Genomic DNA, 20,762 nt, shown 5'->3' with positions numbered 1-20,762 from the left:
TTTTGATCCTAAAAACATGGCAAAAATTGCTTGTTTGTTGTTTTTTTTATGGTCAACTTGCCGTTAATGTCTAAAAACTTCAAGGCTAGCTGTATCCCCGTTTCTTTAGGCCAACGCTCAGCTAACTGGCTGTAGCTTTATAAACGACAGTGGTATCAATCTTCTCATTTAAATTCCCAAAATGTCAAACTATTCCTTTAACTAAAATCCTGCAGACTGGAGCAGTAGCACTTTTAGTAGTAGTAGTAGTAGTAGTCGTCATAGTAGTAGTAGTAGTAGTATTAGTAGTAGTCGTCGTAGTAATAGTAGTAGTAGTAGTAGTAGTTGTAGTAGTAGTAGTAGTAGTAGTAGTAATAGTAGTAGTAGTAGTAGTAGTAGTAGTAGTAGTCGTCGTAGTAATAGTAGTAGTAGTAGTAGTAGTAGTAGTAATAGTAGTAGTAGTAGTAGTAGTAGTAGTAGTAGTAGTCGTCGTAGTAATAGTAGTAGTAGTAGTAGTCGTCGTAGTAATAGTAGTAGTAGTAGTAGTAGTAATAGTAGTAGTAGTAGTAGTAGTAATAGTAGTAATAGTAGTAGTAGTAATAGTAGTAGTAGTAGTAGTAGTAGTAGTAGTAGTAGTAGTAGTAGTAGTCGTCGTAGTAATAGTAGTAGTAGTAGTAGTAGTAATAGTAGTAGTAGTAGTAGTAGTAGTAGTAGTCGTCGTAGTAATAGTAGTAGTAGTAGTAGTCGTCGTAGTAATAGTAGTAGTAGTAGTAGTAGTAATAGTAGTAGTAGTAGTAGTAGTAATAGTAGTAGTAGTAGTAGTAATAGTAGTAGTAGTAGTAGTAGTAGTAGGACAGATGGAGGCAAATGCATGATGTTGGACATCTATGCTTGGTCCCACTGCAGGTGAAAAAACTTCGATGGTAGCTATACATCCAGTTCTGGTTCCCAGTGAGTCTGCACTTACAGCCTGTGGTGGCGAAACCGCAGCCAGTTGAACCTCGTTTCACTGAGTGGAAATTAGAGTGGAGTGGAGTATGATGGAGTGTGTTTGTGTGTGTGTGTGTGTAGTATATGACAAAGTATTTAAATCAGTATGAGCAAGAATAGTAAGAAAGTGTTTTGGGTACTCGTGCAATTATGTCACTAGTTTTTTGTGTGTGTTTTGCAGAATATAGCACATATTTGAGGCTTAGCATTTACTGTTCATGTCTGGCTGGGTATTTCTGTACACGACCTTCTAATTGGACTCGACACGCCCCCCTCTTTATTCATTTCCCTCTTCTCACTCTGTGCGTCCGTCGACAAACTGACTCTGCAGCCTCTTTGCTGTGGGAGAAAAAAAAACCTCCAGCTGAGACAGGAACCGAATCCCCGGAGAGCACATTATCATTATGGCGCATATTGCACTTAAAAGCATAGGAGGGAGCACATTTGTTGGTTTTTGTCATTTCACGCCGTCAGAAGTGGTCGCGGTGCGTCTCTAAGTTCGCCGCCGCCGCTTCGGACTGATGATAACAGGGGTTTATTTAGGGAAACTTGGAAGCCACGAAACCTATTAGACCTTAAGTTTAACGATCACATGTGATCGTTTTAAAGGCTTCTATGGTCGACCTCAGCGCAGAGTCTGTGAAAAAGATATCCGCTTATCACTCACTACTGTATATTAACACTGAAACCCTGTTTGTATATATGCAATTTGATCCTATTTGTAGAAAATGCATGATAAATTTGAGACAAAAGACAATGCTGACCATAGGAAGATCATGTAGGTTCATTGAATCTACTAAAACTGGGATTTCTTCTGAAGAACAGGAGCAGAAAACTTGCATACCAGTATTTAACTTTATGCAGAGAGAGTAATGTTTTTGTTCCGCTTGTCACTCTGCATTATCTCTTTATCTTTGTGCATAATGTTCTGATCCTATGTGTGTGTGTGTGTGTTTCTGTCCCACAGTGGAGTACGACAGGGAGCTCTCTTCGCAGCGGCGTCACCACAAGGAGTTTAAGTTCAACCTCTCACAGATCCCAGAGGGCGAGGCCGTCACCGCGGCAGAGTTTCGCCTCTACAAGGAGTGTGTGAGCCGCGCCTTCCGCAATGACACCCTCCTACTCAAAGTCTACCAGGTGGTCAAGGAGCACCCTGACAGGTAACACACACACACACACACACACACACATAGTGATACACTTGTGACAGCAAGATAAATGGTTTGAATCCCTGCAGACTCTCAATTCCCTCAATACTTTCCCCAAAATAGTTTTCCTTTTTACGGTTGAACTATGTGAACGATTCTACATGTGTTGTAGTTAGTTAGTTTTTAGTTCCATTGTCATGTCAAGCCTAACAAGACATTAAAAAAAGACGTCTTCCAGTGACACACATACAAAATCATCAGTTACAGCATGACATGTTCCTATATACTTTCATGTAACAACATATATTATGCAAAATGTAAAATACATTTCTCACCAGAAAGCTTAAAGTTCATCCTGATAAAGGGCTTTCCTCTCATTGCCCGGGCTTTCTGAAAGTAACTGGCTAATTTAAATATAATAAATTAAAACTCATACATTCTATATCAGTGAGAAGGCGCATTGAACAAATCGGCTTCTTGTTCATCGTCTTTGTCTTCTTTGTCTTCTTTGTCTTCGTCTTCGTCTTCGTCTTCGTCTTCGTCTTCGTCTTCTTCATCTTTTTCTTTTTTTCATCATCTTTTCCTTTTTCTTCTTTGTCTTTGTCTTCTTTTTCTTTGTCTTCTCCTTCATCTTCTTATTTGTTTTCTTCTTTGTCTTCTTCGTCTTCTTCTTTGTCTTATTCGTCTTCATCTTCTTCATCTTTTTCTTCTTTGTCTTCTTTTTCCTCTTTTTCTTCTTCTTCGTCTTCTTCTTTGTCTTCTTTTTCTTCGTCTTCTTTGTCTTGTCCATCGTCTTCTTCTTTGCCTTCTTCTTTGTCTTTGTCTTCTTTGTCTTCATCTTCTTCTTCTTCGTCTTCGTTGTCCAGTTTCAACAGCGACTGCGCACGTAAAGATTCTGTTTCTTACATAAATTGTATACAACATAGTTTTCTGTACCATATTCATACTCTTATTGTCCTAAATGTACACAGTTGTACATATTTAGTATCTTACAAAGCCATGGCATATTGAATGAAATCTAAGATAGCCTATATCCCGTTAGGATTTAGGCTATGGATTTGAAAAGTGCTTGGTCATGCAACATGCGTGTGCATTAATCCAACCACGGCTGGGTCTGGTAGGTTTGCAGTGGGGTTGCACTGTGGTTGTACTGGAAATCAACAAGTCAACAAGATAGGGTGTTACTGAAAACAGCAAGCCTGCTCAGTTGACTTTTTCTGGATACAAAAAGGTCAAGATTGATTGTAAAAAAAACAGTTTCCTCTCCCTGTGTGTTTCTCTCTATCTCTCTATCATTCTCCCTGTGTGTTGCACAGACTCTGGGCCCTCACCATGTTTAGATTGTAAAATCGAGCAAAACCACGTCTTACAGAAATAGCACAGCTTCAAAATCCTCCCGTCCCCCAAATGAGCGCAGCTAATACATGCCAAACATTTACATTACGTCTGCAGGGGCAGATAAACATCCAGTAAGATTTCTGAATGATATTTGTGTTTTATCAAGCCCGCCCAGCGAGAACATGAAGAGAATTCCTGATATACATTTTTATATATCGCCCAGTATATTTTGTTTCTCAATGAATACACATCAAAGTATCTTTCTCCTTTTAAAGCTTGGTGTATGGAGAGCTATTATCCTTAATTAATATATTATTTTGGGTTGAATATCATCAAGAAACAAAACACCTTGAGGTGGGGTCTCTAACACCCAATGTTCTCCGACTACAGTCCTAAGCTAAAGCTGATCCACGCTGACGTCCGCGGATTGAAAAAGTAGCTATAGATGTTGGCAAAGTATATTTTTCTGTCCGTCAAAAGGTTTCTATGGGTATCAAGAGCTACTTATTTGCTGCATTCCTTTATCCCTACAATGGGTGGTTTGTGCTCTCCAGCCTGGAGGTAAAGCCTTTTATTTTTGGAGATATTTGGAGATTAAAGGGCCCTTATATCTCCGATTTCTGTATTATTGTAGGTTTTTTTTACCTTGAAGAAAATTACAGCCTGGATGGTGTGCTATCAGGTGGAGGAAATCTGCTCCCGCTGTGTTTGTGCTTTTTGTAGAAGTGAATTCAAGGTGCAACGAGCATCGACTAATGAAATCAGTCAACGTCTATGTTCTACGTTAAAGTCGTAACTGTCAGTGCTGACTGTGACGTCTGAGGTTTGACGGTTTATATGCTGTTGAGTCTTTGTTGTTGTTTTTCCTCATTTTCTGCCTTTTGCAAAAACCGCACCTTCGTAATCGCCCAATCAGTGGGGAGCCTATTAACTTTCCCGAGCCCCTCCTTCCCGTAAAAACCTGACTCCTGTTTTGACTCTAAGCCGTAATGATAGAGCGCTTAATTAGCCTGACACCCTTTGTACTTTTCATTTGATTGGAGCGGTTTCGCTAACAGCAGGCGAGGAATGTGTGAGATTACAATGCCAGAAATGTGACATCGTATTGAGAAAGGGCAGGTTGCTGCGAAGGCTGTTTTTCACTGACCCGAACCAATTCAGGGCCATTTTACCAGCTATTATACTGTAGATGATTTCATTCCTTTTTCCCCCATATACAAGTATTTCAATTCAGTAATATCGCCTTTATTTTAATTATTAAAATGTTGCTTAGCTATACTGGCATGTAGATCCAGAGTTATACTCTCCTTCTTATACTGAAAATGACTTACATATTGCTTTTACAATTTTACAAATGTGCCCTTTCAGCAGTTTAAAAGATGAAAGCACATGAAGTAACCAGGCCAGCTGTGAGCAACACTCTCCCACCTTGCATTACATTTTTAACAGCGTTCACTGACAAGACTTATAAAGGAGATTTATTGTAGTAAAAAACACAACTGTCGCCTTTGACCTTATTATTCCAGTTCATTTAAGCAGTCAGTCAATAAGAAGTTTTACAGTAGGCTCTCAGTAGCCTTCGCCCCGCAGGCGACTCTCTGATGGACCCCCGCCGCCTTTCGTCAACCCGACAGCGGCTGTGACGACGAGGCGGAAACATCGGTACACTGGCCCACGCTGTGACAAACGTGTGAACTTAGCAGTGGGGTGGAGTGTGTGTGAGGGGAAAAAGGGGAATATAGGGCTCATACGGAAACTGTCAGAAACACTCTCATTAACGACCAATAAAGAAGGGCTGCTGATGCATGACTGCAGGGGCATTCTCTGAACACCTGGATGATTGCGAGGCTTTGATGTCGGCTCTGGAGGAGGGTCCGACAGACCCGACGCTGTGTTATTACTACTGTAATGGGACGGTGGGAGGACAGGCCCTCTTATCACTCACACTCTGTCTTTTTCTTTACAACTCCTGTGCTCTCTTTTCATTAATTTCGTCCACAGTCGTATTACGTGGGTTGTTTTTTTCTTCCCCCTGCTTGACACGTTCTTCCGTTTTTGTAGCCTGATTTCGTTCACACAAAATATTGTAAATGATATAAACATACCTGTAGCCTGATACCGAAGATTTAATACCGGCCTTTTTTCCTGTCCCTGAGAGAGGTAGACTGTGTGGTCAAACCTACAGTGGAGTATAATAGAGTGTATCCCAGCGTTTTCTGTTAAGTACAGCTATTCATCTTCCTGTCATTTTGTTATGATACGGTTACCCTGATACAAACCAACAGCTCCTGTGTTTCCCTCCGTTTCTTAAAGAGATAGATAAAGTCCTCTGTGCTGCAGTATAATACCTCTGTATCGATTGACTCTAGCAATAAAATACAATGTACTAACTATACAGAGCGTAATTATTAGAGTCAAGCACACAAGAAACCTTTTAAATGTTTTCCTGCAGTCTTTTTTTGACAGTGTGTTTTCATGTGCAGCAACTCTTCATTTCTCTTTTTCTCTCTCCATGTAGGTTGTGTACTTACAGTCGTTTTTCAAATTAGTCTGCCTCTCTTTTGTTCCGTGGACTCTCCTTATATCTTTTGGAATTACCAGTTAACTAAACATGTTTACTGCGTTGCCAGATATTTAACTATTTTTTACCTGCGACTGAATAAAGAAACAGTTTAGGTCTGAAAAACTTGAAAGACTTTAAAAATGTATCAGCAAAAAGCCAACATGTGTATCAAGTAGCTTGGCTGTTCTGAACATTAAAGCTGCAGTTGGGAACTTTGAGAAAATATGATAAAAAGTTATTTTTATAAAACGGTCACTATATCCTTACAGTAGTGCACGAGACAGTCTGTGAAAAAAAAAAAATCATGTTCTTACTGCTCCTAATAGCATTTGTAAGATTTCACCGTGCCCAAACCAAAACAACCAATCAGAGTCGAGCTGGAGCCGAGCAGTCTCTACAGCAGCTGTCAATCACTGCTCGGGAAACTCGTTTGAACTCAGATCAAACGGGCAAACTAAGTAACAACGCAATGAGAAAGTTTGTGACCTGGCCGCCATGTTGAAAACAGTCGAGCCAAAACCAAGCATCGCCCATCGACCGGAGCAAACTTTCTCATTTTGTGCTGTGAAATCTTGCAAATGGCCAATTAGGAACACAGAGAAACATCTTCTTTTTTTTTTTTTGTTTTTAAGATTTTCTGTCAGGATATACTGACCGTTTTATAATTTTTTTTTTTTTTTTTTATGACTACATCTACATTTATGACTGGTGTGACTACATCTTTTCCAGTTAGTGCTAAGGTGCTAGGCTTGATACCATCGGCTTATTTCTTTCCTACCTATCCTGTTTTATTTCATTAGATGAAAGTCCTTGTAAAATTCAAAACAAGTTTACTTAATTTCCCTAATCAGATTCACTCACCACCCCTGACACAGTCGAGTCATAAAACATATTTCTATTATTATCTATGATCTAAGCATTCATTTTTCATTTGTGTCATCCCTCATGTTCTCCCAGAGAGGCAGACCTGTTCCTGCTGGAGTCTCGCAGGCTGTGGGCGGCTGAGGAAGGCTGGCTGGAGTTTGACATCACTGCCACCAGCAACCTGTGGGTGATGAGCCCGGTGCACAATCTGGGCCTGCAGGTCAGCGTGGAGACCAGCAGCGGTAAGAGATTACATCGCATATACGTTTTGTTTTACTTTTAACGCACACAATCTTACAACATAAATCCGTGGTTGAAAGAAACTTTTAAAATAAGTCTCTTCCTGTGTTCGACAAAATAACCGTAACTGACAACAGAATGTAATTTAGGAAACTTATGCAAATTACGGTAAATCTTGCCTTGTGTAGTTTTTAAGCACTGTGTCTTCTGAAACAGGACAGAGCATCAGCTCCAAGGAGGCAGGGCTCGTAGGACGTGACGGCGCGCTGGAGAAGCAGCCTTTCATGGTGGCGTTCTTCAAAGTCAGCGAAGTGCACATCCGCACGGCCCGCTCCACTGGCGGAAAACGTCGCCAGCAGAACCGCAACCGATCCACACAACCACAGGAGGGATCCAGAGGGCTCGGCCCAGCAGGTCAGTCTGACGTCTGCTGCACAAACACTGAACCTTAACTGACCTCATCAAACAATACAACCGTGAACACAATCAGACACAAAACTGACCTCGACCTCTACTACATCCGTAACTGATGTTCTTAACCTGTTGATGTGTAGCATTTTGTTTGAAGTGTTCCTCTTCGAGACACTTGATAAATTGGACCTGACTTCATCCGGATCTCTCTCTAATCAGCCCCCATCAGATGAGAATCCTAGCCCATGGATGATGTCCAAAGTCTGTTTTTACTGTAGTTTCTCAGTGTGGATGAAGGGTAGTGAAGTGTATCCTGAAACCTGCATATAGAGCAGAGAATGTAGTGTTTTTCAGAGCAATATACAATGTTTTATTTATGAAGGGGATTTCTGTGGCTCCTCTCCAGACAGGTTGAGCCAGAGAGTTGTATGGAGGGATTGGCTAGATGTTTTAGCTATAAAGACTTGAGCAGAGGTTAGAGTATGAAATATGTGGGTGGTCAAACTGAAAGAAAAATCATATACGTGATAAGAAGAGAAGATTTTTGAGACTTTCTGAGTTGCACTGTGGAGTAATTTGAGTTCTTGCAAGATTTTGGACAACACAGCGAAATGGCAAGAAACACAAAATAGTGGACTAGTGAATATTCAGTGATTTAGGACGCAGACGCGAATCCATGTTGACAGGTGACCTCATCCTCTGAACCTCCTCATTAGTCGTCCCCGCTTCTCTTCCAACCCAGCAGTATGATGTAATGAGCAGGTATAAGCCTGATGTTATGAACTCTGCAAACTTTTCAAATTAAATCAAACCCTAATCCGCCCACCTTTCACCTGCCGTGTAATTCTGGCCAGACTTTACAGCGCTCGAAGCTAAGCTGCTCCTGTGAGGCTTCATTGTGTGACTAATGCAGTACATAAAGCTAGCGCTCAGGGAGCCTGCCGTTAATATCGGTCTGATCCTCGGCTAATTTGACAGATGAGCATTATGTTAATATTAAGCCTTCATGGCTCAAAGCTTTGACTTGAGAGCCCCGAATACAGCTGTAAATAAAATGTCTCCATCAGGCAACCACCTCAATATATTTATGATGATCTACCTAAGAGTTAATATATTTCAACTTTTCTTCTGCTCTACATTTTTGAAAATTATTGCTTTCTACAAGATCTGCGCATGGCAGCTACTGTATGGTTAAGGTAATGGAAAGGTTATGGTTGTGGCAAATAAACTATGGTTAAAGTGTGGTTAAGGTTTGGTGACTAAGACACTTGGTTAGCACGCTGCTTCCTGCACTGGCACTGAACATTGCCATTGGACATAAATTGTGAGGTGCATATTCGCTTGAAGGATCAAAATAGAGCTGCAACGAATTATCAATTATTGGATTAGTTGTCAACTATTAATTTAATCACCAACTATTTTGATTATCAATTTGAGCATTTTTTTAAGGAAAAAAAAAGTCAAAATTGTCTGATTCCAGCTTCTTAAATGTGAATATTTTCTGGTTTCTTTACTCCTCTATGACAGTAAACTGAATATCTTTGAGTTGTGGACAAAACGAGACGTCATCTTGGGCTTTGGGAAACACTGATCGTCATATTTCACCATTTTCTGACATTTTATAGACCAAACAACTAATCGATTAATCAAAAAAATAATCAACAGATTAATCGACAATGAAAATAATCGTCACTTGCAGCCCTAGATCATAAAATTATATAACTTTAATCACTTTAATAAGTCAGAAAATACTTGACTTGTATAGTCTACCATGGATCTTTGTCAGCCTGAAACCCAGGTAAACTGAAACTCCACAAATAGAAAGATATGTCAAAATGTGTACAGTAATGTTTACATGCTGTAGCACAGCCTACATAGCATATAGTATTGCTGTATTTAAATATCTCATAGGGCTGTGTATCTGCTGAGCTTCAGGTAGCCAAAAATTGTTTGGCCCAACAGCAGCCTGAGCTCTGCACACCTGCTTGCTGATCTCATGTGAGACTTGGTGATAAATGACGTGCGAGAATCAGCCCACTTGAGCCGACTCCAGGGGCCGAGACTTCCCCAAAATTAGCCGCTAACTGGAGCTGATTCTCAGCCCAAAACAGCTCAAGTCTGCTCCCCACAAACAAGGCTAAATCTGGGCCAGAGCCGGCTCACATTTTGGTTCTCCGGTGCCAGAACACAGATTAGAGCACTGACACACAGCTGCAAACGGCCCCACTTGGCTGGCTACTGCACCTGGGAAGCGATTTACCTTTGCTTCTACTGCTGCCCCGTTTAATGGCTCTACCATCTGCGTGGTATACAGGAGTATTTGTGGGACAAGTTGGATTTGTTCTCGTTACGATTCTGAAAAACCCTCGCTGAGAGTTCTTTGGCTCTATTTCCTGTTTGTTCAGTGCATCTCCTTCACTTTCTCAGTAGGTATCAGTGTGCCGCTGTTAACACAACAGGTTGTAAGTTAAATTCCTGCAGGGCTTTGTCTCAGTAATTGCATTAGATGAAAGCTTAGGCTGACATAACAGAGAACAAAGACTCATCATTTGTTATGCTACAGGACAGTTGGAGTGTACCACATGTTCAGTTTTGGCTCCAGACCTGTACTCTCTTCTACCCAGCTGTCTTTGGCTTAAGATGTCCTAAGACTTTAAGTTGAGATGTCTTGAAGATGATACTGATACCGGGGTACACTAGTGAATCAGAGGGACTAAGATGCGCACCATGTGCTCACAATTTGCGTTTCTGTAACGGATGTCATCTCTGCTCTCTTTCAGTATATAAAGGAATATTTTTGTCAATAAATTCACAATTTAAAGAAATAGTTAAATGTCAATAGACCGTCTCTTAGGTTGGCTGTCTGCTTTTGTGTCCCAGACTATGATGAGATGGGTTGAGAATACTTTCTCTGAAGTGAATCTGTTCAAAAATCTGCTCTAACAAGGACAAACTGTTAAATATGCGTCCTGGAGGATTGGACTTTACATAACCCAAAACATCAAGACCTCTCCGCCTCGCCACTCGGGACGACGGGGAGTGTAAATATTTAGATCCTACACAGGAAGCGGGGAGGCCCCCCTCGCGACAGCCGAGTGTCCGTGGCCAGCAGAGGACTGCTGGGATTGGACTGGGATGGGAGGATCCGCGAGGAATTCAGGAGGGCATATGGTTTCAATACCGCATCACTCACTCCAGAGACAGGGAGGAGGACAGGATGGATGGGGAGAGCATCCGTCTTGTGGAGCGCTCACGGGGAGAAACAAAATGTGGACGTTGTCCCCTCCCCCAGTTTGCGTTTGGCGCAGCGCTACAGTACATCAGTTCAGGCCTCCAACTAAAAGGAGCATTTCACCGATAATTCACCCTTTTTCCGAAAAAACACGAGATCTAAGGCCGGAAAACAGCAATGTGTTTGTTTTTAATTGCTCTCGTGTGCACTAACTTCCACATAGAGGCTTTTTTAAAAACTCTTTTTCAGCATGAGTTCCTTTGCTCTGTGTGTTTTCTAAAAATAGCTTCCCTCCTCTGCCCAGATTGCACCCCCCTGACCTTTGTGGTCAACCACTGCACTGATTTTACTGCATCTTTTCTATCAGTTTGGTATAGGGCTGGACAATATAATGATATATATATATCGTCAAAAGGTATAAAAATGTCTATCGTATATATTTTTCAATATCGTTTCTAACGGGATATAGGCTAGGCCTATTTATACATTTTTTCTCTATATTTCACTTAAAACAGTAATGTTCATTTTGCACTCAAGTTCTTAAAATGAGAAAATACTCATGATACTACTACATCATTTGTGAAGTATTTAATTCACACAGGAGTATACAAAAATAGGCTTTATCATTTCATATAGACTGTTTATTTATTGAATAACCAGAAAACATGCTATATCCTGATATATACATACATTATTATAGAGATATTACCTATATTGTGATAACTGACACCTTGTGAGCTATTGTTGTCAATTTTCATTTAGATGTTATACATTTGGCTGTGCTGCTTTGCTTTGTCGTAAATCACTAAAATGCCTTCCTCAGTCTGCTAAGGATATAAAACAACCTTTTGACTGTGAAACTTTATTTCCCCTACTGTACTCCCTGTGAGGCCTTGGGCCTTGTTATTTCCTCATTTTCACAATTTTAGCAAGCTGGATTTAATACAACGTGTGATATTAAATGTCTTCCAGATGACAAAATAGGAGAAATTCAGCCAAATAAATTTCTGCAGCATTAGTTTTGAAATAACAGTGTGATTATATGTGTAATAAATCATCTTTGTTTTTCACATTTTAGTCGCAAAAGCAGACACTTTGCAAGCCAGGCAGACTAAAGTCTTTTTTTTCTTATTTATTGAGCAAATTAGTCTTTGTAGTTTACATATTGTCTTAAATTCTGAGTTATGCGTTGGATGCATGAATAGTTTTGACAGCATGATGCTTCCGCCCCCTCTGGGTGTGCACAGTGGAAAAATGCTGCTGTGTATCTTGCCAAAAGAACAATACAACACCTTTAAAGGTAATTTGGGGTTTTGTGGGCGAAGAAGGTCGGGGAGGTAATGGGAGTCGGGTTGGGCTTTGGCTGTGGGGGAAGTTAACAACCATCCGGGGAAGGAATATCACGTCCCGGCACAGCACAGGCGGCCTGTAATTAGACCTAGCCAGTCATTAGCTGCACAGCTAAAAGACTGACCGCTCTAACAGTATCGCTTAAAGAATTATAATAACACGGCACTGGGCCAGCAGTGTTTTTTCATCTGTCTCTCCTCTCCTCCCTCCACCTCCTTCATTCTCCTCGCCTCCCTCCCCACCCTGACCTCCTTTTGTTTACCGTTGGAGTAATTAGAAATGGCGGCGCTCCCTCGCAGGGTTTAATAACCTCTGTGATGAAAGACAGGAAGAAAGATAAACTTCAGTAGTAGTGGTTGGTGGGCGGGAAGGGGAAAGAGAGGAGAAACGTCAGGGACAACAGTGACATTCTCCTTTCATGTCGCTGTTCTTGGCCTCTCGCCTTTCAGGAAGGAATGAGGCCGTCGGGACTCTCTCCTTCCTTCTTCTGGGTTAGCGACCCAGATTTGATCATAAACATTGGATCCATATAATATATATATATATATATATATATATGTTTTCTGTCACCACCACCACCTCCGTGGGACTTCATGTAATTGATACTGTAAAAGCTGCATTCTTTTCTCGCTCTTGATTTGAGAAATTGCCGGAGCAAACTATAGAATTACAGCGAGGCGGTTCGAGAGATTGTGGCCTGCTGGGGTGGAAATTACTTTTTAAGTTCACATGCACACACACACTTCCTATACTAAACAACCCTGACTTAAAAAGTCTGAATTGGCACCATTTAATTCTTGTATTTTTGGATCAACATGTGATAAATATAACTTATAGCCTTTTTCTCCCGACATAGGTGCTGGGGGAAAGTGTTTTGGGGGCTTAATGAATGGCAGGTAGTGTAGTGAGGGGTTAATATCAGCCCAGTATTGAAAGTCTAAGAGTTACAGTGCTTACGCTCAGTAAGGAGCAGTGTTTCCCCTGCTATTGAATAGACAGGGTGGGGAACCGGCAGCCGCTGCCCCACCTCAATAAATTCAATGTCAGTTGGCTTCAGTGGAGAGATTTAGTGTCACATGGTCATATGGATGCTTGTGTACTCACAGAAAAAACATTTCCAGGTTAAACAGTGTTAAGTAAGCTGCTGTTACAGTATATGGGAGTACAGCTCAGTGCCACTGGCTCCATTCACATCACTGTGTCAGTAAAGGAAATCCTGTTTCCATTTGATATTCAAATATTTGGTCCTGACGCCAGTGCATGAAGCATGGTGAAACTAGAGGTCATGGTTTGCTTCTTTTGGTGCTGCCGATGCTTTCAAGGAAATATTTGATATTTTAGAAAATATGCTTATTCACTTTCTTGTCGAGAGTTGGATAAGATTGATACCACTCATGTCTGTCTGTTAATCATGAAGCTACAGCCAGCAGCTGGTTAGCTTAGCTGTTGTTTTTTACATTTGGTTTTTGATTTAAAGGACCAGTGTGTAGGATTTGTGGGATATAGCGGTGTGGTTGCAGATTGCAACCAACTGAATCCCCCTCCGCTCACTCCTCCCTTTCCAATACTGTGGTAACGTGAGCCGCCGAGTGCAAAACCGCGGTAACGCCATTTGCCTTGCTCAGAGGCCATCCATACCATAATAACACTACTTTAGAAGTCAGACGGGGGCTGGTGTTACCACGGTTTTGCACTCTGCGGCTCACGTTACCGCAGTTTCACAAGCGTGTCGGAGAACTACGGTGGCCTTCAGGTAACGTAAAAACGCTAAAAAGGCACTCTCCAGAGCCAGTGTTTGGTTTGTTCATTCTGGGCTACTGTAGAAACATGGCGGAGCCACACGGCGGACCCGCTCCCTATGAAGATATGAACGGCTCATTCTAAGCTAACGAAAACAAGAGTGGTATCAAGTAAGCATATTTCCCAAAATGTCAAACTATTCCATTACTGAATAAGCGTCATAGATTCAACTGAATTATGTTGTGTATTATTTGTGCAGACCTACTACTCCAATATACAACTAAAACCTACTGGACTACTCACAAATACCCTCTAGTGCAGTTGGCACAGACTTTTAATTAGTAATAGAAGTATACAAATTAGTACAATGAGTATAATATGTAGAGTGAGTTTTTCTCGTTGTCCTTCTCACCTCTGCTCTCTGTCAAGGAAAAGGAAAAAAGAAATGAATGGAAGGCTCATGGGAGCCGGTGCTCAGCGGTAGCTGTGTGGCATTAACTTTTTACAGGCAGGAAGGGGAGATGTGGTTTATGGGCACCACAAATCTGGGCCTTTACACTCAATGAAAGCCCACAGTAAATATCAGCTTTATTCCTCTTAAAGAGCCCCACAGACTGTAAATGCAGATGGCTTTGAAGGCCAAGAGGTGCAAGGAAAATTAGTGTGTGCGCGCGTGTGTGTGAGAGAGAGAGAGGAAAAGGGAATATGTTGTTGTAGAGCATACGGCAAAGCAAGATATTGTTTTAATGCGTGTTGATATCCACATCCCCGTTCAATATAATGAGTTTAAGAAGATTTTGACTAAATTAAAGGAATTACATCAGCTGATAATACGTCAATATCTCCATCCATATCCAACCATGCACAATCTGCACTAATAGTAATTACTTTGATACAGTAGTAACAAGGAGCTGTGTGCAGACTGGAGTCTAGAGAAAGAAATCAAGTGAGATGATCAGATTTTGCCACCCTGCTTGCAACCATAGAAACCCCCATGAGGAACTTTATTAATGGCTACTGGTGTAGAAGTCTGACTATGGCGCAGGCAGCTTCATTCACCCCTCCACCCTGGGCTTGTGATTTGACCCGAAGCTGAATGTCACGCACCATAAACTAAACCTGGATGAAGGAGGGGCTGAGTGTGTGTGTGTATAATATATACGTGTGTTCAGTTTGAGCCAGTGCGTATATGTCAGTGTTTCGAAGCATTGACTACAGGTATAATACAGTTATTTACAGAGACATGTTGACTGGCATAGAACTAACAAGCCCAGAGTTTTTAAAGCCCCAGCGATCCATATACCAATACCACTCATAAATCTCTACACATTAACCGTGTGAACGTCCTATTATACTGTAATGTGTCAATTCCTCTTTCTATAAACATCACCTCAGGTTCACATCAGGTCAGCCAAGTCACTTAGCCAATCAGCTTAGTGCTTACAATGGCACTTTTCCTCTGTCCTTGGATGTTTCCTGTGTATAAACACTGTACACACTGCAAAATGTGCCTTACAATGCAAGGGACAAAAAACAAGTTTGTATTAATTATAGGAAAAATCAGTACAAAACTAAAGCAGCTGGTCTAGGACCAGCCTGTTTCCTCATTTGTGAAGGTCTCCATATAGTAAATTAGTTAAATCCGAACACTCTGTGTTGTTGAAGACTCTGGCAGATCAGTCAGTCCACAGGGGAGGCAGGACGAGCACATGTGACCCCCGGCATCCATGTGTATCATCTGCACACACGCAGAACCAAACATGCGTGCCTGAATGCAGACACACGCATATAAACTCTGTATTTCCACATTAGCAAACTGCCCTTCCTATTGGAGAGGAAGGAACCGTAAACTGGGGAAACACCTGACTGTGTTTGATGGTTACGGATGACCGTTTGACCTCACCCCGCCGCCGTCCGCTGTGACCAGCCTCACCTTCCATTTCCTGTCTGTTACAGAATTAACCCGCCTAATCAGATGACATATTCATGTTCTGCTGCAATAAAAAGAAGCTATTGTTATTAGGACACCTGCAGTTTCAGTGCAGATGGTAGAAACTGAACTCAGGCAGCGTTTCTCTGTCACTTTTCTCTTTCTCTCTCGCTCCTCATTTATTTCAAGCTGACATGAATCCAAGTGACAAATCCAACTTGCTCTCACTCTCTCCCTCTCTCTCTGTCTGTCTGTCGGTCTCTTTTTCTTACTTGAGGCAAGTCCAGCTAAAACACACGGTCAAAAGTCTGGGCAGTGCGGTCAGTGCGTCTGTTCAAAAATGAAATTTGATGTGATGATGAAATGTTAATGCAACTAGCGAGCGCTGGTGAATTTAAATTACAACTCTTCGTTTTTTAACGAGTGGCTAAGTGGATTTGGCTGTTAAACAGATAAACATCAGGTCATTTGTGAGTGTGACTGTGTGTATTTGTGTATGAACAGTAAGTGCCAGTGGTAATGAATGATAGACACAGAGATGTAAGGACCCAACATCAATGACCCTTACATAATTGAGGTGTGTGTGTGTGTGTCTCCCTCCAACTCCAGCTGACTAAACAAGGCTGCTGTTGGTGAGTAAGTGAGGTGAGTGGCTGTGACTGAGTGACAAAGCCCCGTCTGCAGTCTGACTCACTCCCTCTCTTTTTTCTCTGACACACACACACACACACACACACACACACACACTGACACACGCACACTCACCTATATATCATATGGCAATTGTTTCTTGTAAATGCCACAACTGCACAACTGCAGTTAAGTGCATTTCTTTAGGCAAACAGATCCTCTCTTATTTATTGCCCATGAGAAGCAAATAGCCATGTTTGCATGGCTTGACAGGATAAGTAGCTCCACCAAACAGGCTGACGTTGCAATGAGAAAATCTGAAAAACTAACAAATGACCGTTTTGAATGTGAGAGCCAGTTGCAGATAAACACAAAGCTGTAAATTGTTTTTTTTTCTTGGAATATGGAATAAGTTATTGCAGCCTAAATATCCCCAGCACTAACTCTACAAGGCTAAACATGGAGTCAGAAACCAGTATTGTAAAAATAGGCAACCACTAGAAAGTTTTCGGGCCAAAACAGTTGGTTAACAGTTTTATAATTAACTTTGCAATGTGAGAATGTGCAGACCAACAACCAACTGCAATTAAAATCACTTGCAGGCTTCAGGCTGAAGTGTTGCTTAAGGCACTGATTCCCAACCTAGTTTTCTCGAAGCCCCTCCTGCTTGTATCTAAGAAAAGCTGAGCCCCCTGACGTCATTAATTATAATGAGGATTAAATAAAATAGAATAATATAAATACATTTTTTATTAAATCAACTTTCTTTAATGAATATAAATCATCAGCTAAACACCAACAAATATGGATATTTCATTAGATAAAAACGCAGATTTTGGAAATGACTACATCAGTCTTTTTCCAATAATTTTTTACTTTTGGACTTTACAACACTCTGGAGTTGTTGGAAATGTTTGTGTCACAGGAGTCGGAAACAATCCTATGCAGCCGCCACTAGAATCTAATTCTACAAATAGTATACTACTAATGATACTAGCCTAATCTTTATCTGCAACTGTGCAGAAATATCCGGGTTTAAACAGAATGTGACCAACTAAGCAGCAAAAAATACATCTTTTATATGTTATACATGTGCAAATCTAATTTTGACAACCTCCTAGCAAACAAATCCTGGCACCTCCCAAAGGGTGTCCCGGACCCCAGGTTGGGAACCACTGGCTTAAGACATTGTAGGGCCACCAAGAAGCCAAGCTCAGTTTGCTTATATGTTCGGGGGGATTTGAAGTGACAACTGCTACCGCTTGGATCATCTGGATGAAGCTCTTTAGAAAATACAGGACTCTTAACCGTCGCCATAGCTTGCATTTTCCCCCTCTCATTGTCTTTCTCTGGGAGGTCTGTGAAGAAAAAAAATAATCACAACAATAAAATCAATGAGGCGAGACAGGGAGAGTGGAACGAGAGAGAGAAAGAGGGCGTCAGTGGAAAGTCAGTGTCACCGTCTTGACTTCAGCGTGGCGACCGATGCCAGCAATGACCTCCTCGACTGTGAAAAACCAAACCTATACCTGGCTGGGACTGTCTGCAGCCGTCTGCCTCGCCGCTGCAGAATGGAACAGAGATAATTAAGAACGAACCGCAAGGGCAGGAGAGTCCATAAACACGCTTGTCACCGTGTCACCACTCGCTGCTCGCGCCAAGTAATATTTGAATGCTGATGAATTCAATTAGGCGTGCGTTCAAACGAATTAAACAGCAGATGAATGTGAAGCACGTACAGCGCAGTGACCGAGCATTTGTGCCTGTGCTCTGGCCTACGCCCTCGCATGCGTCTCCACCCAGTGCATTACATGAGGCGTATTGTGTTGTTCTTCTACTCTCAGATTCTGAATGTCATGAGTCACTTTCATGAGGTTTAATTGGGAGTCATTTACCCAGGGAAGGGTTTTAGCTGACTGGGTTTTACCATCCCATCAGTCATGTAGTGGGACACATTTAGTCATGTTGGACAACTAGAAAGACGTGAACAACATAATATAGATGTTACAAATGTCACAACGGATCTAACCGCCCTCTCTTATTTGGGGCAAATATACATGAAGTATGTGTGCAAGGTCCTGTTTCCTGATGATTTCTGTTTCTTCTGTTGCAGATTACAACAGCAGCGATCAGAAGACGGCATGCAGAAGACACGAGCTGTACGTCAGCTTCAGAGAGCTGGGCTGGCAGGTAGACAACGTTTTCTTATTCAATACATTCAAACACGTCTTAATACATACACACGTGTGGTGAACAGGTAAGGTAGTAGTGATTGGGCTGGAGTCGATAACGTTACTCGCTCCTGTTGCCGCCACTTTCTCTCTCTCGCTTCACCACTCACTTCCCATGTACACACACACACACTCTATGCACTGGCTCTGCTCCAGATGGCTCTAGAGAGGGTCATTCGCATTTTCGCGTCGGCCACCGTAGCTCTCCAACCCGCTTTGCACACGGGAGAGGCTTCTTTTTTGGTTACAATTCTCCTCACCTCACTGCTAGTTACCGCCAGATCCTACACACTGGACCTTTTAAATGTGGAATTTGGTTCACTGAGGATCCATAAACACACAATATTGGATGTAAATCTACACATAATAGGGACGGTTGTGGATCTCTTGCATAATCAAGTCTCTGTCGATACATAAATACAAATCTTGCAGGCACACAAAAAGGTTTGCAGGATTAACACGAGGGAGTAAAATGCGCAGATGTTTGGGCTATGTCTTCTTCAATGTGCAATAGTCATTAAGATTCAGGACTGAGTTATTTTAGACGGTTAACCAACAATAAGTGTCAATAACTTTTCCTCCAGCTGGTGTATCAAGTAGCTACCTCAAGACAGGTGTCTTAAAAGTTGCTTACTTAAAATCTCCGCTTTCTAATATTCTACTGTTTATAACTCACATTGTAAACACCAGGCTGATATGGAACTAGTACTGCCAAGCAAGGCTGGTCAAAAGAGAAGACGTCAGTTAACGTAGCTTGGTGGGAGTAGACTGAAGACAGTGTGTATGTGTGTGTGTGTTTACAAGGAGACAGACTAAGGAAGAAACAGAAGGGCAGGAGTTACGTACATCCTTCCAAACAAGCTGTGAGCTGTTAACACAGCACTGACATCTAGAGGGAGACTGCCAACACACACACACACACACACACACACACACACATGCATGCAGTAATGGAGCTGGACAGACACAGAAGAGAAAGACAGAGAGATTATTAACACCGACAGGAAGGTACACTAGATAAAAAACACAAAAACAAGTTAGAAAGAGGTAAAACATGCCGAGAATTTGTCGGAGCGAAAAACAGTAAGACGCAGAGAGGAAGGAAGGAAGGACGGGGAGAAGTATTGCTTCCGTGAGCGATTCCACAGACAGGAGTGTTTGAGCAGGGACGTCCTCAAAAACGAGATTAACACAGAATTTACCAACAGGTGGGCTTCTGTTACAGGGCAACGCTGCAAAATAAGAACATTAGTTTTGTGGAATTATAAAGCCAGACCTGACCTTTCTAGTGTTTCAAAACAAAGACATAGTCTCACCTCTCTAACGCAGTAGGCATTGATATGTTAGGATGTTTTATTGACTCGATTTGATTGATTTCATCTGCTCTGACTATGCTGCTTTTAACGTTTACTGTAATGTGTTTCTCTAAGGACTGGATCATTGCTCCTGAAGGCTACGCAGCCAACTACTGTGATGGAGAGTGCTCCTTCCCGCTTAATGCCCACATGAACGCCACCAACCACGCCATTGTACAGACCCTGGTAAGGCCAACCCCACAGGAGTGTGCCATGCTCAGTAGATTTTAAACACAGTGTAGGAGTTGTTTTAAATTTAAGTCATTTCCTCAAATTTGTCACAAACGTACACTTAGACTCAAGGATGAGCTGATTAGATTTTGGTGGTCAGAGGTAGAGGGTCACTGGGATCTCACAAATCACATTTTTTGTCCATAAATCAAGAATTCATATGGTAATTATGACAGTTTCACACAAATGGCTGAGAGGATAAAATGATGAAGTGATGACATTTTGGACAGACATAGATGTAAACTGCAACTTGACTAGTTGGTGGAGGCATACAATCGCGAGGTGGCAATTCTGCATACTATACCATGACTTTTTTATGGCACACTATTATGACATTTGTTTCGACATACTATGCTATGACTTTTTTTATGACATACTATGCCTATACTATGACTTTTTTACGACATATTATACGATGACTTTTTTTCCGACATACTATACTATGACTTTTTAATGATTTTTTACGACATACGACATCTATGACTTTTTTTCCACATACTATTTTATGACTCCTTTTTGACATACTATGC

The 20,762-nt window shown here is 41.5% G+C and overlaps 1 protein-coding gene across 1 annotated transcript in view; it reads left to right on the top strand.

Moving 5' to 3' along the window:
- Positions 1-20,762, top strand: part of bmp6 (bone morphogenetic protein 6) — a 53,170-nt gene that overhangs the window by 29,961 nt on the left and 2,447 nt on the right. The window contains exons 2-6 of the mRNA XM_037757472.1: positions 1,937-2,129; positions 6,976-7,124; positions 7,339-7,536; positions 18,529-18,605; positions 20,077-20,187. Coding sequence (XP_037613400.1) covers positions 1,937-2,129; positions 6,976-7,124; positions 7,339-7,536; positions 18,529-18,605; positions 20,077-20,187 — 728 coding nt within the window. The remainder of the gene's footprint in view (positions 1-1,936; positions 2,130-6,975; positions 7,125-7,338; positions 7,537-18,528; positions 18,606-20,076; positions 20,188-20,762) is intronic.

This window comes from Sebastes umbrosus, chromosome 21 (genome assembly GCF_015220745.1).
Source record: "Sebastes umbrosus isolate fSebUmb1 chromosome 21, fSebUmb1.pri, whole genome shotgun sequence".
Classification (NCBI taxonomy): Eukaryota; Metazoa; Chordata; class Actinopteri; order Perciformes; family Sebastidae; genus Sebastes; species Sebastes umbrosus.
Note: the sequence above shows the minus strand (reverse complement) of the source record. Positions and strands in the feature narration are given on the sequence as shown.